The 15910-nt window shown below is 43.3% G+C and overlaps 1 protein-coding gene across 2 annotated transcripts in view; it reads left to right on the plus strand.

Annotated features, from left to right (window-relative positions):
• Window positions 1-2411, plus strand: part of LOC117357606 (caltractin) — an 85488-nt gene extending 83077 nt beyond the window's left edge. For both annotated transcript variants that reach the window (XM_033938445.1, XM_033938438.1), the window contains exon 5: window positions 304-2411. In XM_033938445.1, coding sequence (XP_033794336.1) covers window positions 304-393 — 90 coding nt within the window. In that variant the 3' untranslated portion in view covers window positions 394-2411. The remainder of the gene's footprint in view (window positions 1-303) is intronic.
• Window positions 2412-15910: the final 13499 nt, after the last annotated feature.

Below are 15910 nucleotides of genomic sequence, written 5' to 3' on the forward strand. Positions count from 1 at the left end.
AAAATGCTTGCTGGTTGTGTGTTTATGCCTTTGAGACATTCAGATATTTCTCTTGTATCCCTCCTCTCCTATAGAGCTTATATTAATTTTAGCTGCATAGAAATTGCAGAATTCCCGGGTTAGTTCACACTCAATGGATCTGGCATGAATTGTCTCACATGATGGTTGCGATGGCTGTTCTGTCATTTGTACATCACAATCAACATAGTTCATGAGAGCCATTGACTGAAGTAATCCAGGAATTCTGCGCTTTGACTTTGTCTTGAACAGAAAAAGAATGAATGTGTGAACTATGTTTTGTAGGAAATGATCGATGAAGCTGATCGTGATGGGGATGGAGAGATCAATGAACAGGAATTTCTGCGCATCATGAAGAAGACCAGCCTGTATTAGCTGCCCAGCTATTACTTCAGCTTGCGAAGGGTGGAAAATTTATCATTCAAGAAACCAGAGGCCTATACTGGACCATGAGATTGAGAAGAAATTTGCCCTCCATAGCCCCTTACTAAGGTTTAATTTACTAAGCGTTTTTTTTTCCCTCTTCAATGTCTGGGGGAAACAAAGTTTAGTAAATCAGGCCCTTATGAAATTGATATTGTCTCTGTTGACCAAAGTAGTAACCTTAATAGTTGGCCCAGCTCTCTTGTTCTGGCTTAGCCCATAGAATATGTTCTGCATTCACTGTAGGATTATAGTCTTTTGGTCTTTACTTAAAGCATTACTGTTAGGCTCCAGAGTCTTAATCTCACACCTTCCTTTCTCCCTCTCAGTGCTAGCATCGGCATCACTGGCTGAGTGTTGTAACAGTGTTACCTGCCTTTAGTGAATCACCCTGTATTGGACATGTTATTGTGTGCTAAGTGCCTATAATGGTTGGAAATGGGACCGTCTCGTTCAGCCCATGCACTAGAGAAGAAGCGAAGCTGCAGTAAACTTATGTATAAAATAGAGAATGACATAGCAGATTAGAGATGCATTGCAGTTTCCAATAATCCTGCAAATAAGATCAGGTGATTAACCTTTGGGAAGTGGAGTAATTATGCAACTTAGAGCAAACAGATCTTTTTTGGGATCTAAATGCAGGATAACTGGGTAACCTGCAATAAAGATGATTCTGATTGCACACGCTGTCTGGAGTCCAGCCAAAGCCAACTAATTGGTCTGTCATGAAAGTATCCATATACAAATGAGAAAAACATAACTGGGCCATTGCACAGGCATCTTGTGCCTTGTCTTAAAAGCAATTTGGGAATTTCTGACGTGGCTCAAGAATCTTGTATTCAGAGTACCTCTTCCATCTTAGCTGACGTCTCGAAATCTTGCCTCCTGGAAGTGCTGCTTCTCTGTTTCTCAATGCCTTGTATCTGAAGTATCGCTCCCCAGCTTGCTAATCGTTTATGTAGCTTTAGTCAAGTATTCTGGTCCTTTTCTTAAGCTAATATACTATCTTATTGCCTCATTTTTTCATGCTAGTGGTGTTTTCAGTGGTTGGTGGGGGTTGATTTGTATAAGGAGGTGGTAGGAGCCTAGGTTCCATTATTGAATAGTGGCATGTCTGATGTTTAGATGCCCATGCTTACATCAGCTGTAGAGTACCTAAGGGTACCAGGGATATTGTAACTTACAGTGTTCCGTAAGTTACGCACCGAAGTCGATCTCCACCAGTGTCCTGCCTAAGCTCCTCTCTGTGCCCTGTAAGTAACCTACAGAACAGAGGTTTGGTAGCATTTTGGCATATACTCGCATAAGGGCTACTATTCCAAACATTTCTGCGTTGGCACCTAGTCTACAGAATTGTCCTTATAGATTTTTCTCTTGATCATAAGTAAAAGATTGCTAAGGTACTGTGGGACACTAGTATTTGTCAGTGTGATGCATCCCCCAAGCTTTGAGCAGCAAACGGTGATATGTGAAATGTGAAGCTCCGTGATCTTTGAGGGACTGTATGCTACACATTTGAAGGTGTCTCTCTGAGCTCACAATATTCTGTCATGTTGCTTAAAAGCTTAGTGATGTGCCCTGGAGACATAATGCTTTCCATAGCACCTTGGTGACCTTTTTGTTAGTGCCACTGTGTCCACAAGCCTTTCCATTTCATTTACTATAACTATATCTGCTGTATGGAGAAGGTACAGGTTCTTTTTGCTTTTTAGCACAACGTTTCATCTTTGGACCACAAAGAAACATCTTTCATTTCTGCTGTGTGTGGCTCATACAGTTAGTTCATCTACTTACCTATTTTACATTTCTGGTGGAATGATTCACAGCGCTGAATAAAAGTCAACATTTTCTGGTACTTTTAGATAGAATTTTAATGGAATATTTTTTGTGATGTTTAAAATTGTTGTAACCTAAAAACGAAGAGAATTTATATCGTCTGTGAAATAGAATAAATTCAGTAGACAAATACATTTCTCTGTACAATTTTTTTCTTGAAGTCTCTGTAAATTTGCATTTCTGCCTGTGTGGTTAAGAACATCCTGATCCTTTAAGCTGTACCAGTGCAAGTAGGCTCCACAGTAAAGATTTAAGAACATAAGAATTGCCACTGCTGGGTCAGACCAGTGGTCCATTCTGCCCATTTTCGGTAGGATGTCTAAGTCTAATTTGGATGTTTTGAAAAAAACAGCCAGAAATCCAGTAGAGAAAATGTCTAATCTAATCTAAACCTTAGGTTTGTATACCGCATCATCTCTACATTCGTAAAGCTCGACACGGTTAACAAGAGTTAGGGTAGAAAGGAACTCCAGTAGAGGGAAGAGGCAAAATGAAGAGAAAATTTAGAGGACTAGAATAACCAGAGAGGGAGGAGGAGTTACATTTTTGAGAATAACCAGGTTTTCAGATGTTTACGGAAGAGTTGGAGGGAGCTCAGATTCCTAAGAGGGGAGGTAAGGTTGTTCCAGAGCTGAGTGAGTCTGAAAGGGAGGGAAGAACCTAGTTTTCCTACAAGTGAAACGCCTTTTAGAGAGGGAAAGGAAAGTTTCAGGTTTTGGGTGGATCTGGCAGAATTGGGTTTAGAGGAGTTCCAAGAAAGAGGAATGAAGGGAGGGAGGATACCGTGTAAGATCTTGAAAGTGAGGCAAGCACATTTGAAGTGGACTCTGGAGATAATCGGAAGCCAGTGGAGCTTGGATAAAAGCGGTGAGACGTGGTCAAATTTGCTTTTTGCGAAGGTAAGCTTAGCAGCGGTATTCTGAATCCGCTGGAGTCTTTGAAGGTTTTTCTTTGTTAGGCTAAGGTAGATAGAGTTGCAGTAGTCCAGTCTGGAAAGGATGGTGGATTGGACAAGGATGGCAAAGTGTTTTTGATGGAAACAGGATCTCACTTTTCTCAGCATGTAAAGGCTGAAGAAACATTTTTTACTAGGGAGTTGAGGTGGTCGTTGTAGAGTCAATGATGACTCCCAGAACTTTACTAGAATATTCAAGATGCAGATGTCTATTTTCAAAACAGCCAGATATCTGTCCTTTATTTTTGAAAATGAACTATGCAAACATTTTGTTTTTTTTTTTTTTCATTATATTTTTATTTTCAAATTTTACAAAAAGTGTACATAATAATAAAATACAGTTGATAAATGCATGGTATCACTTTTATATCTAACACAATGTATGTCTGGATTTGATTTTCCCCTTCACCCTCCCCCCACCCTTTTATTGCTTTAATATAATATTTTTAATATTTCAAATTTTATAAAAGTATACAACATATTAGAATATAATTGATAATTATTCAATAACATATTTATATCTAATACAATATATTCTGGATAAATTTTGTTCATTTTCCCTCCCCCCACCCTTCTATTATTTTTTAATCATATGTTACATTTTGTATCATATATTATAATATATTATATATAAATTGTTTTCCTTACCCCCCCTATATGTGTGTCATAAAAAAAAAAAAAAAAAAATCTCTAAAAGAAGAAAAGAAGAAAAAGTATTTTGGTCCTTAGTATGTCTCTTTTGTCCATTTTCAAAAATAAAAACATCTACAAGAAAAATGCACAAAAAAAGTTTTGCAGACCTACCCAGCTATCTTGTCTGATCACGGCAGGAGAATCCCATCAGCTTAGCCGGTTTTGTTGCAGTCCTGCTGGCACAGCTGATGGTGGATTCTCCTGCCAGGATCAGCTGAATTGGCAGAGAGAAAAAAAATTCTCCCTCCCTCCATCACACCCACCGATCCACCTACACCCTTCCCCATATCCACCCAACATCTCCCCACATCCCTTGACAAACCCTGTACCTTCGGATGACAAATCTGCAGGAGGGAAGGCTCACCTGCCTATAGGGCCGCGTGCTCAGAATGACGGACCCTCCCCCTCCCATTGCATCTTGGGATGCAGTGGGAGGGGCCTAAAAGCCAAAAAGTAAGAGGGAAATTCTGAAAGGGCCGTCTAAAGTTAGATGCTGATGGTGCTTAACTTAATTGATTTAATCGGCTTTAAGTGGCACAATAATTGTGCCATTAAAAGCCAATTAAACTTTTTTTTTTTTTTTTAAATGGCACGTTCTGTTTCAGCTGCTAACAGGGCGCCTAGTGATGCCGCACACCTAAGTAGGTGTATTTATGGGCAGAGTTGTCTTTAGGTGTCACTAAGCACAGTTAAGCACAATTCAACAACCTAGGCACCAGGAATGAATCAGTGGAAGTGAATATAAAGCAGAAGCAGAGCTGCAGAACTAGTACGTTAGATATGAATAAGCAAGAGGGATGCACTGGAATAAACATGATCTCTAAAGACTGCTTGAAGTGTGACTTACCAGAAATTATAACACACTGGTCACAGGACTGTCAATGTAAAAAAAAAAAAGAGGAATAAACGCTGAATTCTCAAGGAAAAGGCAGAAGCCAGTCTATAGCACACCACGAACACTTTGCTGTTTAGTCACCTGTTACCTAGCAATAACTAGATGCGTAGGAAGGGGGGTTTGTGGGGGACCTCTGGTGGCAGGAGGAAGTGGGCATCCTACCTGCCTTTTTTCTCAGGGGATGAGGGGTGAGGCAGGGGATGTTTGAGGGGCACCTGGTGTGGGAGTGGGCATTTCTCCTGCAGTTTTTGCTTGTGGAGGAGGAGGCAGTTCACGGTGCCTTCGTTGGAGAGGGCTGTTATTGGTTGGAGGGGGTGCTATTTTTTACTTTTTTACTAATGGGACAGATATTGTGCATGTGTAACATGCACAGCATCTGTGCCCATTTTAAAAAAAAAGGTTGGACAGGTAAGCGACTGGTCTTGACCAGTCGCTTTTTTGGATCGCTTAAAGTTTTAATGTTGTATTTGTTGTTGTTTGCATCAATAAAAATTGTTTGAACTTAAAGCGATCACTTTTTTTTTTTAGTGCATTGGGAAGCCATGTTAGAGCATCGATCGCTCTACTAGTTTACATGGCATTTTAATATTAATCAGCTTATTTGCATGGTTGAATCGGGGACTGAGTGATCATGCAGAAAACTAGATGGTGAGCCATTTTCTACATCGGATCGGTAAATGCGATTGTCACTAAAGCTGTTAAAACAAGTTTAGCGATGATCACTGGCTGTAGTGCAATCAGGACCTAATCTTTTGGTCTGTTCATCAAGAACTGCTGCCAGCAATGTAAACCCTTCCCCCCTTTTTCCTTATCTACTCGCAAGGAATTACCTTCTCTTATCAATGAGATGTATCTAACACTGCCCATACTACCTTTAGGTCTCTTAACTTGTAAATTGCCTTAAACCTGTATTGGATAAGTGCGATCCAGAAATTCAGATTAGATTAAAGTGATACAACTCATTTAACCATCCAAACACAAGCAACACAAGCTATAAATTCCTGGTAAATATGTTCATGTGCCTACCTGATTCTGAGTATCCTGCCACATGAGTCGTCTCGATTGCTTCTGTCTACTGACCGTTTTGATCTACTGATTCCATCTGTGCGGGATCTCAGGTTCTCGTCATCAAGGGATAGTGTTTTCCATTGTATCGGTCCCAGAGAATGGAACAACCTTCCCGAGTACATTCGCCAACAGCAGAATATACTAAATTTTAAGAAATTGCTCAAAAGACTCCTGTTCTGTCAGATGAAATACAGGTTCTGAGATTGATATCCTGAGGAGGAGTGAAGACTTGAGTGCAGGGTGCTGGTCACTGATGTATTCTTTGGTCTGGATTGTTTTATTATTACAGTGATGTTTGTCATTGATGCACTTTGTGTGGTACGGGTATGTCATTTTATATTTTGTATGTAAGTATGTAATTTGCTTTATGGTATGGATTGTTTTATAGTTATAGTGATGTTTGTCGATTCAATATGTATGTTATAAGATTTTTATATTTTGTATGTAAGTGTGTAATTCGCCCTGGATAAGGGCGAGGGATAAATAAACAAACAACTACACTATTCTTATAGGCTATATTCACTGAACAGCAAAATTTAAGATGAAATGATCCACTGTTTGTATGATGAGGTTAGTGCCTCTCCAGACCGGTAATAGCTCACCATGACCAGCAGGTGGAGACTGAGACAAAGTTTTGGCTGTAGTAAAATGTAGCTATGCTTCCCTCTAACACAGGGATCTCAAAGTCCCTCCTTGAGGGCCGCAATCCAGTCGGGTTTTCAGGATTTCCCCAATGAATATGCATTGAAAGTACATGCACATAGATCTCATGCATATTTATTGGGGAAATCTTGAAAACCTGACTGGATTGCGGCCCTCAAGGAGAGACTTTGAAACCCCTGCTCTAACATAACCAGTCTGTTCTCAGTCTCCAGCAGGTGCGATAAGCTGTTTTAGTCTTCCCTTGGTTAGTGTAGGACTGTTAAAAATTGTGTAGTGGCCTGTTCCTGTCTGGTGCTCGACTGAGCTTGGAGGGACCTTTTTGGGGGTCTGTCTGACCTCGGGGGTGTCGCACTAGATGGGGTCTAGTCCCTCCCTCCATTTCCTCCACCTCCCTAAAAGTTTGTAGAGGTACCTCAGCTGTAAGCCTTGCCACCAATACCGGCAAGGCATATGGCTTAGAGAGCCAGTGGAGTCTGTTCTATAAAAAAAAAAAATCCTGAGGCAGTGCCAGTCTAAAGGGAGCCCTCTATTCCCTGTACTTATGTTTTTTATTCTTAATAGGCACCTTTCTTTTAGCTAGGCCATCTGAAATTTCCCTTTCGGGGGTTTTCTTGTTTGGTGAAGATTTGGACAAGTTAGTTCAGACTTTAACAGACTCTAAGGTGCCAAGTCTTCCTGAAGACTATGCCCGCCTGCTTGTGCAGGGTGGCATTGCTCGGGGGCGTTTGCATGGCTTTCTCAGATACCATCCTGGTCGGGGGCGGCTTCCTTTCCTGCTACCGGGTCTCTCCTGAGCCATTTCTTTCAGTACTTGCAGTCCTTTTGCGGAGCCCATCGGGAGGGGCATGATCCCTCCGCCGGTCCCTCCATCACCCACCCCGCCCAATGACTCCTTGCCAGGGGTGGGCTGAGATCATGACTGATCAGTGGGTCCTAGGGGTGATTCGGAACAGTTATGCGCTAGTTTCCCTGCTCCTTTCCGACTCACTTTCTCACTTCTCCTTGTCAGGCGGCATGGAAGAAGCGGGCCTTTCGCCAAACACTTCAACTGTTGCTAGATCTCAAAGCAGTAGTTCCAGTGCCTCCTCAGGAGTTTTGCACCGGCCAGTATTCTATTTACTTTGTGGTTCCCAAGAAAGAGGGGACTTTTCGGCCCATCTTTGATCTGAAGGGGGTCAACAGGACTCTCAGAGTTCCATCCTTTCGCATGGAGATCCTAGGATCTGTCATTCTGGTGGTTCAACTGGGGGAATTCCTGACCTCTCTCAATTTGATGGAGGTCTACTTGCATGTTCTGATTCACGCCTCCCATCAGCAGTTCCTTCGCTTTGCGATCTTGGGACAGCACTATCAGTTCTGTGCGCTTCCTTTTGGTCTGGCTACGGCTCAGTGGACATTCACCAAGATTGTGGTTGTGGCGGCAGCCTTGCACAAAGAGGGCATGCTGGTTCATGACTGGTTGATCCAAAGTCCTTTCAGGAGAGCTCCCGAGTTACGGCTTGGGTTGTGGAGTTCCTGCAGTCGCTGGGATGGGTAGTCAACCTGTTCAAGAGCCGATTGGCCACGTCTCAGCACCTGTAGGACCTTGGGGTTCTTTTCGACACCAGCTTAAGGAAGGTCTTCATGCCAAAGGCCCAAGTGGTCAAGTTGTAATCAAAGATTCACCTTCTGATGGCTTCCCAGTGTCCTCGGATGCAGGATTTTCTCCAGGTTTTGGAGACTATGGCAACTTCCCTGGACATGGTGCGGTGGGCCTGGGCTCACATCATGTGCCTACTTCAGAATGTTCTGCTTCAGTGGTAGTCACCCCAGGTGCACGATTTGGACTCTCCTGTTCCTCTTCGGTGGTTAGTTCATCGCAGTCTCTGTTTGTGGCTCCAGTCTTCCAGTCTGATGCAGGGAGTGAGTCTGGATTAGCCTCAGTGGACGGTGCTTCTCATGGATGCCAGTCTCCTGTCGGGGAGCTCAATGTCTCGGTCGTTCGGCACAGGGCAGATGGTCTCAGGAGGAGGCATCTTGATCGATCAGTGTTCTGGAGACCAGAGCCATCTGGCCGGTGTTGCCTGCATTCCTGACTTTGGTGACAGGCAAGTTGATTAGAGTTCTCTCGGACAAGCCACGGTGGTGGCTTATGTCATTAGTCAGGGAGGAACCAGGAGTCATCTGGTGGTGCAGGAGGCAGCTCTGCTCATGGCCTGGGCAGATATTCATCTTCTGGAGATCTCAGCTCCCCACATAGCAGTAGTGGAGAATGTCCAGGCGGATTTCTTCATTCGTCACGTGTTAGATCCCGGAGAGTAGTGTCTTGGTCCTGCAGCCTTCGATTTGATTGTGCAGACTTGAGGTCAGCCAGTCATGGACCTGATGGCTATGAGTGTCAACTCCAAAGCACCCCGGTTCTTCAGTCAGCGCAGGGATGTTCAGGCCGAGGGGCTGGATGCTCTGGTACAGCCTTGGCCTGCAACGGGCCTCCTGTACGTGCTTCCTCCATGGCTGATGGTGGGAAGAGTCATTCTTCGCATTGCTCGGCACACTGGCCGCATGATACTGGTGGCTCTGGACTGGTCCAGGTGCCTGTGTTATGCAGGTCTGGTTCGTCATCTCGTGACAGATCCTCTTCCGCTGCCCCTCTTGCCAGAGCTTCTGACTCAGGGTCCCATTCCAATGTTCGATCTGGGTCCCTTTTGTCTTACGGCTTGGCTCTTGAAAGGGAACACCTAGGTAAGAAAGGTTATTCGGATAAAGTGAGCTCCACTCTCTTGGGGTCCTGGAGTCTTTACACTTCTTGTGCTTATGTGCGCATGTGGCGTATTTTTGAGGAGTGGTTTCCTTTCACACCTCTTTGCCTCACATCTTGGAGTTCTTGCAGGATGGCCTGGACAGGGGCTTGGCCTAATCTTCTCTCTGGGTTCAACTTGCGGCTTTGTCTGCGTTTCATGATTTGCTACAGAGTACACGTATAACTTCGCTTTTTGAGGGTGGCCAAATTGCTTTGGCCTCCAGTGCAACCATCGGTTGCGGCCTGGGATCTTAATCTGTTCCTGTCTGTGCTCATGCGCCCTCCTTTTGAGCCTCTGGGTTCATGCTCATTGAAGGACCTTACTCTCAAAGTCTTCCTGGTTTCTATTACTTCTGTGAGATGCGTTTCTGAGCTGCAGGTTTTCTCTTGTAGGCCACCCTTCCTGGAGTTTTCTAGGGAGTGGGTTGTGCTGTGGCCTGTTCCTTCCTGTCTCCCCTTCCCCTCCATCCCTGTGTACCAGCTCATCCCTCTCCCATGGTCAGACAACTCTGTCTTTCCCCCTTCCCCTTCATATGATCTGGCATCTTTCTCCTCTACTTCTTCTCTCCTATGGTCTGGCTCTAGATGTAGTGTACTTGGACTTTAGTAAAGCTTTTGACATGGTGGCGCATGGGCAGTTGATAAATAAACTGAGTGCATTGCCAGCTTGAAATAAGGAGAGGCAGGTTGGAGTCTGAGGCTTTGCCTGAAATCCCTTCCTGTTATCAGACATTGTAAGGGGTTGTTTGTGTGTTGATTTTGTACCCCTTTACCTACATTATTTTTTTTATAGTCAAGGTTTATTTATTGAAAGTTTTGTATATAAAATTGAATAAACATATGATCTGAAACTCATAAGTTACATTACATTAGTGATTTTTATTCCGCCATTACCTTGCGGTTCAAGGCGGATTTCTGGACATGTCCAGAGGTGTTACAGAGTAGAGCTGGTTGCTTCAGAGGATTGAAATGTTTCATACGTTCTTAGTTCGTCTTCATGGATTTCTTGAATAGCAGGGTTTTTATTTCTTTTCTGAAAGTTTTGTAGTCTGGGGTCGCGATTAGTAGATTGGAGAGTTGGTGGTCTAGTTTTGCTGCCTGTGTGGCTAGAAGGCCATCGTACAGTTTTTTCCGTTTGATGTCTCTGATTGGAGGGTATGTGAATAGTGTTTGGGTTCTCCTGTGTCTGTGTTTGGATTAGGCGATTGCTCAAGTAGGCTGGGCTGTCTCCATTTATGGTTTTAAATAGTAGACAGTAGAATTTAAATAGTATTCTTGCTTGAATTGGGAGCCAGTGTGAGTCGAGGTATGCCTCAGTGATTGAGCATGTTTTTTTAGTGAATAGATTAGTCTCAGGGCTGTGTTTTGTACTGTTATACATAAGAGATAAACAATTGAAAGTACAACTATGAGCAAATGTCATACAGATAACTACAGGAAGAACAGTAGCAATACAAAAGTATAACGCATGTGAAATACAGCAACATATTAAACAATCATCTGTTAGCAAGAATCTAAAGAAAAAGTGCAGTACAAAGAGGGGGAAAAGAGAAATGGAAATAGCAATGTGGGTGAAAAGAAGAGAAATCAAGGATTGGAGCTTTGCAAATATAGCTTAAGAGAGTTCCACTTTCTCTGAAACTCTTACCTTTTGAAAATCCAAATGATCAGTATCAACTGGCTCACCTTTATCCACATGTTTATTTATCCCTTCAAAGAAATGTAGATTGATGAAACTTGATTTCCCTTGATTAAATCCATGTTGGATTTGTCTCATTCATTGTCCTCACTTTATCTGCAATAGCCATTTAAATTTATGATGCTGTCGAACATCGTGCCACCAAAAGTAAACGTTTAACTGTCTCAAATTTTTCCACTTAGGATATGTTTCTGGGCAATCATAAGAAGAATAGGGAAAGATTCTTTTTGTATCAAATGAGAGGTGCTAGACACAAACTGCATTGTGGACTTAACTCACCAGGATGAGGACACTTACTATAGAAAGCTAAGTGACAATTCAATTATAATAGGAATTTACCAGGAAGATAAATTCCTAGATGCCATGAATAACTGAATCATATAGTAGGTCCCATGCTTTCTTTTCCTTCTTACAGACATGGAATGCGTGCCGAATTCAGCATCCCAGTCATTTAAAAAAGTTGGTTCCCATTATTTATGATGACTTGTAATCTGAGGAGAACAAGTTTTATTAACTAAATATCTGGATACAGATTATTAAGCTTACAAAATCTGTAACTAATAAGTTTAATAACATTTTGATATACCACCTTATCATTTATTTCAAGCTGGTAAGAGGGCTGGAACACTGCCCATACGCCGAGAGGTTGGATAGGCTGGGGCTCTTCTCTCTGGAAAAAAGGAGGCTCAGGGGAGATATGATAGAGACCTTCAAGATCATGAGGGGCATAGAGAGGGTGGATAGGGACAGATTCTTCAGGCTGAAGGGGACAACAGGTACGAGGGGGCATTCGGAGAAACTGAAGGGAGATAGGTTCAAAACAAATGCAAGGAAGTTTTTTTTCACACAAAGGGTCGTGGACACTTGGAATGCGCTACCGGAGGAAGTGATCAGGCAGAGTACGGTACAGGGATTCAAACAGGGATTGGACGGATTCCTGAGGGATAGGGGGATCGTGGGATACTGAGAGAGGTGCTGGGATGTAACACAGGTATAGAAAGCAAACCAAGTAATAAGTATAGAAATCCAACCAGGTCGTGCATGTGCAAGACCGGAGGGTTAGGACTTCGATGGGAAGATAAGACTCAATGGGAAACCAAGGTGGCAAGGGGGCCCCTTCTGGTGACTCAGACAGGCCGTGACCTGTTCGGGCTGCCGCGGGAGCGGACTGCTGGGCAAGATGGACCTGTGGTCTGATCCAGCGGAGGCACTGCTTATGTTCTTATGGTTATACATTTTAAAATAGGGCAAAAACAGATAATATAATTTAACATAACTTTAACAAAATAAACATACATGATTAGATAAAGACAATGACATACACCAGTGTTTTTCAACCTTTTTACACCTATGGACCGGCAAAAATAAAATAATTATTCTGTGGACCGGCATCAGTTGAAGAACACTGGGCTAAGTCGAGGGCCAGACCCCGCCCATATCTATCCAATCTCCACCCCAGACCCCGCCCCCATAATAGTACTAATTGTAACACTATTTTACCATTCATTTTTCAAAGATACATAATATAATCTTTTTAACAACACATAATGGTTAACCACAAAATTAAACTACACAAAGCACACTGACAGCAGATGTAAATTCTCAAAATTGACATAATTCAATCACTAAATTCAAAAATAAAATCATTCCCCCCCCCTACCTTTGTTGTCTCCCTCCCTCTATGTTATGCCTTACCTTCTGGCCTGCTCCCGCCTGGCCATTTTATGCCGCCCTGGTATTATTTTCAGGCTGGCTTCCTCTTCCTCACTGATGCAGTGCACAAAGCTGTGGGCAGCGGCTCCTTGCGCGTTCCATGCCTCATCTGGAAGCCTTCCCTCTGACATTGCAATGTCAGAGAGAATGCTTCCGGTTCAGGCGCAGGACGTGTGTAGGAGCCACTGCCTGTGCCTTTGTGCACTGAATCAGTGATGAAGAGGAAGCTGGCTCGAAGATAACGCCACATCGATCGCACCGTGGACCAGCGGTTGAAGAACACTGTTTTCAGCCTGATGTACGTGCTGGCCCTGTGGACCGGCAAGAAATTTCTGTGGACCGGCGGTTGAAGAACACTGACATACACGACTGGACAAACGGGTACGAATGGAAAAGAAGGGGAGAACTACAATGATGAAAGAAAAGTAGGATATTAAAGGTATAAACAAAAGGGGTGGGGTTAAAAACAAGTAAGTCCAATAGAAGTGGACTTGTAGAAGATAAAGTTTTTTTTTTTGGGGGGGGGGGGTTATAAAAATCCTTAAAAGGACATTTACACTTGAAAGGCATCTTTAAAAAGGAATGTTTTAAATTTCTCAAGGTTAGTTATCTCAGAGCATTTGGTGCTGAGTTCCAGAGGGTTCCAGACAGTTCATCAGGACAAAAGGATGAAAAATAGCTTTTCTGCATGGAGCAGAATAGCCAAATCTGTAAAGGCTGTAGGTGATGAACTAGGAAAGTCGGGTTTATTTAAAATTTGTTTTCCTGCCTTAGGAAAACCTCCAAAGCGGCTTACAATACTAAAATTGAGGGAAAGGGAGATGGGATATCAAAAACATGAGAGGGGAGAACTAAAAAATCCCTCCTTGTGATTTGGGGTAAGTCACCTGCCTGTAGCTCACCTTGAGCCATTATTGAAAAAGATGTGAGCCAGGTTCCCATTCCTTTTAAGGATAAAATATTATATGAAATGCACTAGGACCATCTAGTGGTAGAAGCAGGCAATGTTACTGCCATGACAAAAAATCCCCTTATGGCAGTGTCAAACTGTGTTTCCCAAAGGGCTTAAGAACATAAGACTAGCCTTACTGGGTCAGACCCATCAAGCCTAGTAGCCCGTTCTCATGGTGGCCAATCCAGGTCACTAGTACCTGTGCCACAAGAGATTCCAGAATTTTATTTTTAAAAATTCCCTTCATGCGTATACACTCACTAGAATAGTCTACATGTGGATTGCGTAAGCAAAAGTCTGTCAATGTTATCAGCGCCTGTGTATGTGAGGATACAACTGTCCAGATGAGCATCATTCTTTGACATGATTGGTCCTTGAAACTAATGGTAAATAATTGTATTATTTATGCAGTAGTTCTCCTAACTTGAGCAGCAAAGCAATCAAGGCTTTGTTACTGTTTGGATCTTATCTTTGTGAACTTGGATTTTCAGCTCTGATTGAAATTAAATCGAAAAAAAAGAGAACAACTGCAAATGGTGGATGATGAAATGCATTTGCTTGTTGACTATTGAGCTGCATTTTGAGTTAATTTGCACTCAAAAACAAGCTCATCCATCACATTGATTAGATATTCTATTCTATCTACTTTAGTTTCACCATTGTTACAATTTCTCATACATAGAGGGGCATAATCAAAAGACACGTCTAAGTCCCTAGATTCAGAAAGTAGGCAACAGGGAAATGTCCATTCTCAAAAAAAAAAAAGGTCCAAAATGAGGTTGGGTTTTTAGAGAATTGCCTACCTCTACGTTTACCAATTTACCAAACCACCACAATGTCTATCCTTAAGACATATTCTCAATCAAAAAATCACCCAAGTTCCAAACGCCCAAAACAAGACCTTTTAGGTGAAGGAAGGGCCAGTCCTTCGCCTAAAAGCAGGATTCTGTAACCAGCGTCTGTCAAAAACAACGCCGGTTACAGAATCCTAAACTGTCGTCATCCACCCATCACAGCAGGAGAGATGCCCAATCTCTCCTGCTGAAGAACCCCTCTCCCCCCCCCCGAATCACCGTGATGCCAAGCAGGAGGGAGCCCAAGCCCTCCTGCTGAAAAGAACACCGCCCAAATTGCCAATTAGGCCCTAGGCCTCTCCCTGCTGCATCCCACAATGCACCAGGAGGCCCGCCATTCAGAGGAAGGCAGACCTGACGGACGGATGTAAGGAGGACCTGTCTGCTCAACTATTGAGGTTAGAGGAGGGGTCCGGGGCGGTGTTGGCCTTCTGGCAGGAGGGCTTGGGCTCTCTCCTGCCGGGCATCGCAGGTGTTCAGGGGTATTATTTCCGGCAGGAGGGCTTGGGCTCCCTCTTGCTGGGCATCACGGCGATTCGGGGGGGGGGTTTCTTGGGCTCCCTCCTGCCGGTAATCATGGAGATTTGGGGGAGGGGTGTTCTACGGCAGGAGGGCTTGGGCTCCCTCCTGCCAGTAATTGCAGTGGTGTTGGGGGGTGTTCTTCAGCAGGAGAGATTGGGCATTTCTCCTGCTGCAATCATTATCAGTGCAGGGTTGGGGACAGGTTGCCTGGGCTGCTGAGCTGATCACGGCAGCCACGATCAGCTCAGCGACCCAATTCAAAACTTATACCTATTTTGACTTGGTCTAAGTCAAAACTTATAAGTTCTGTGTGCCAACCTGTCAAACCTGTTTGGTTATGGCTGCCAGACGACTAAGTCTAGGCCCTCCTCCAAAAACACCCCTTTTCACTCTAGGCGTACAGAGGCAGGGTAAAGGCCCAAGCTGGTTTTAGATACATCTAAAACCGGCTTTGGTTATCAGTACTTGGACAATCTGTCTTGTTGATCGTCCAAGTACCGACTTGGCCACGTTTTGAACTTTTTTTAAATTATGAGCCCCATAACTTAAAGAACTTTAAATAAATAACGCTCAAATTTAATTTTTTGTTGGTTTTGCAGTTTTATAATTTCAGTTATAATATGCCACAAAACTATTTGCTCCGTTTAGTGTGCCAGAGCTACAAAATAAGCTTGAGACACTGCCTTATGGTGTGTTAAGCTTCTAAGAGCTGGATTCACAAAATTCACTGGTAAAATCCGGCGGATTGATGTAGTGGCCTTAGTGGGAGCGATTTTTCTTTTACTGGCAATTCTCAGCATAATAGCATGCAAATTATATGCACAGTATTTGTGCAGAGAA

Source organism: Geotrypetes seraphini, chromosome 1 (assembly GCF_902459505.1).
Source record: "Geotrypetes seraphini chromosome 1, aGeoSer1.1, whole genome shotgun sequence".
In the NCBI taxonomy this organism is placed as follows: domain Eukaryota; kingdom Metazoa; phylum Chordata; class Amphibia; order Gymnophiona; family Dermophiidae; genus Geotrypetes; species Geotrypetes seraphini.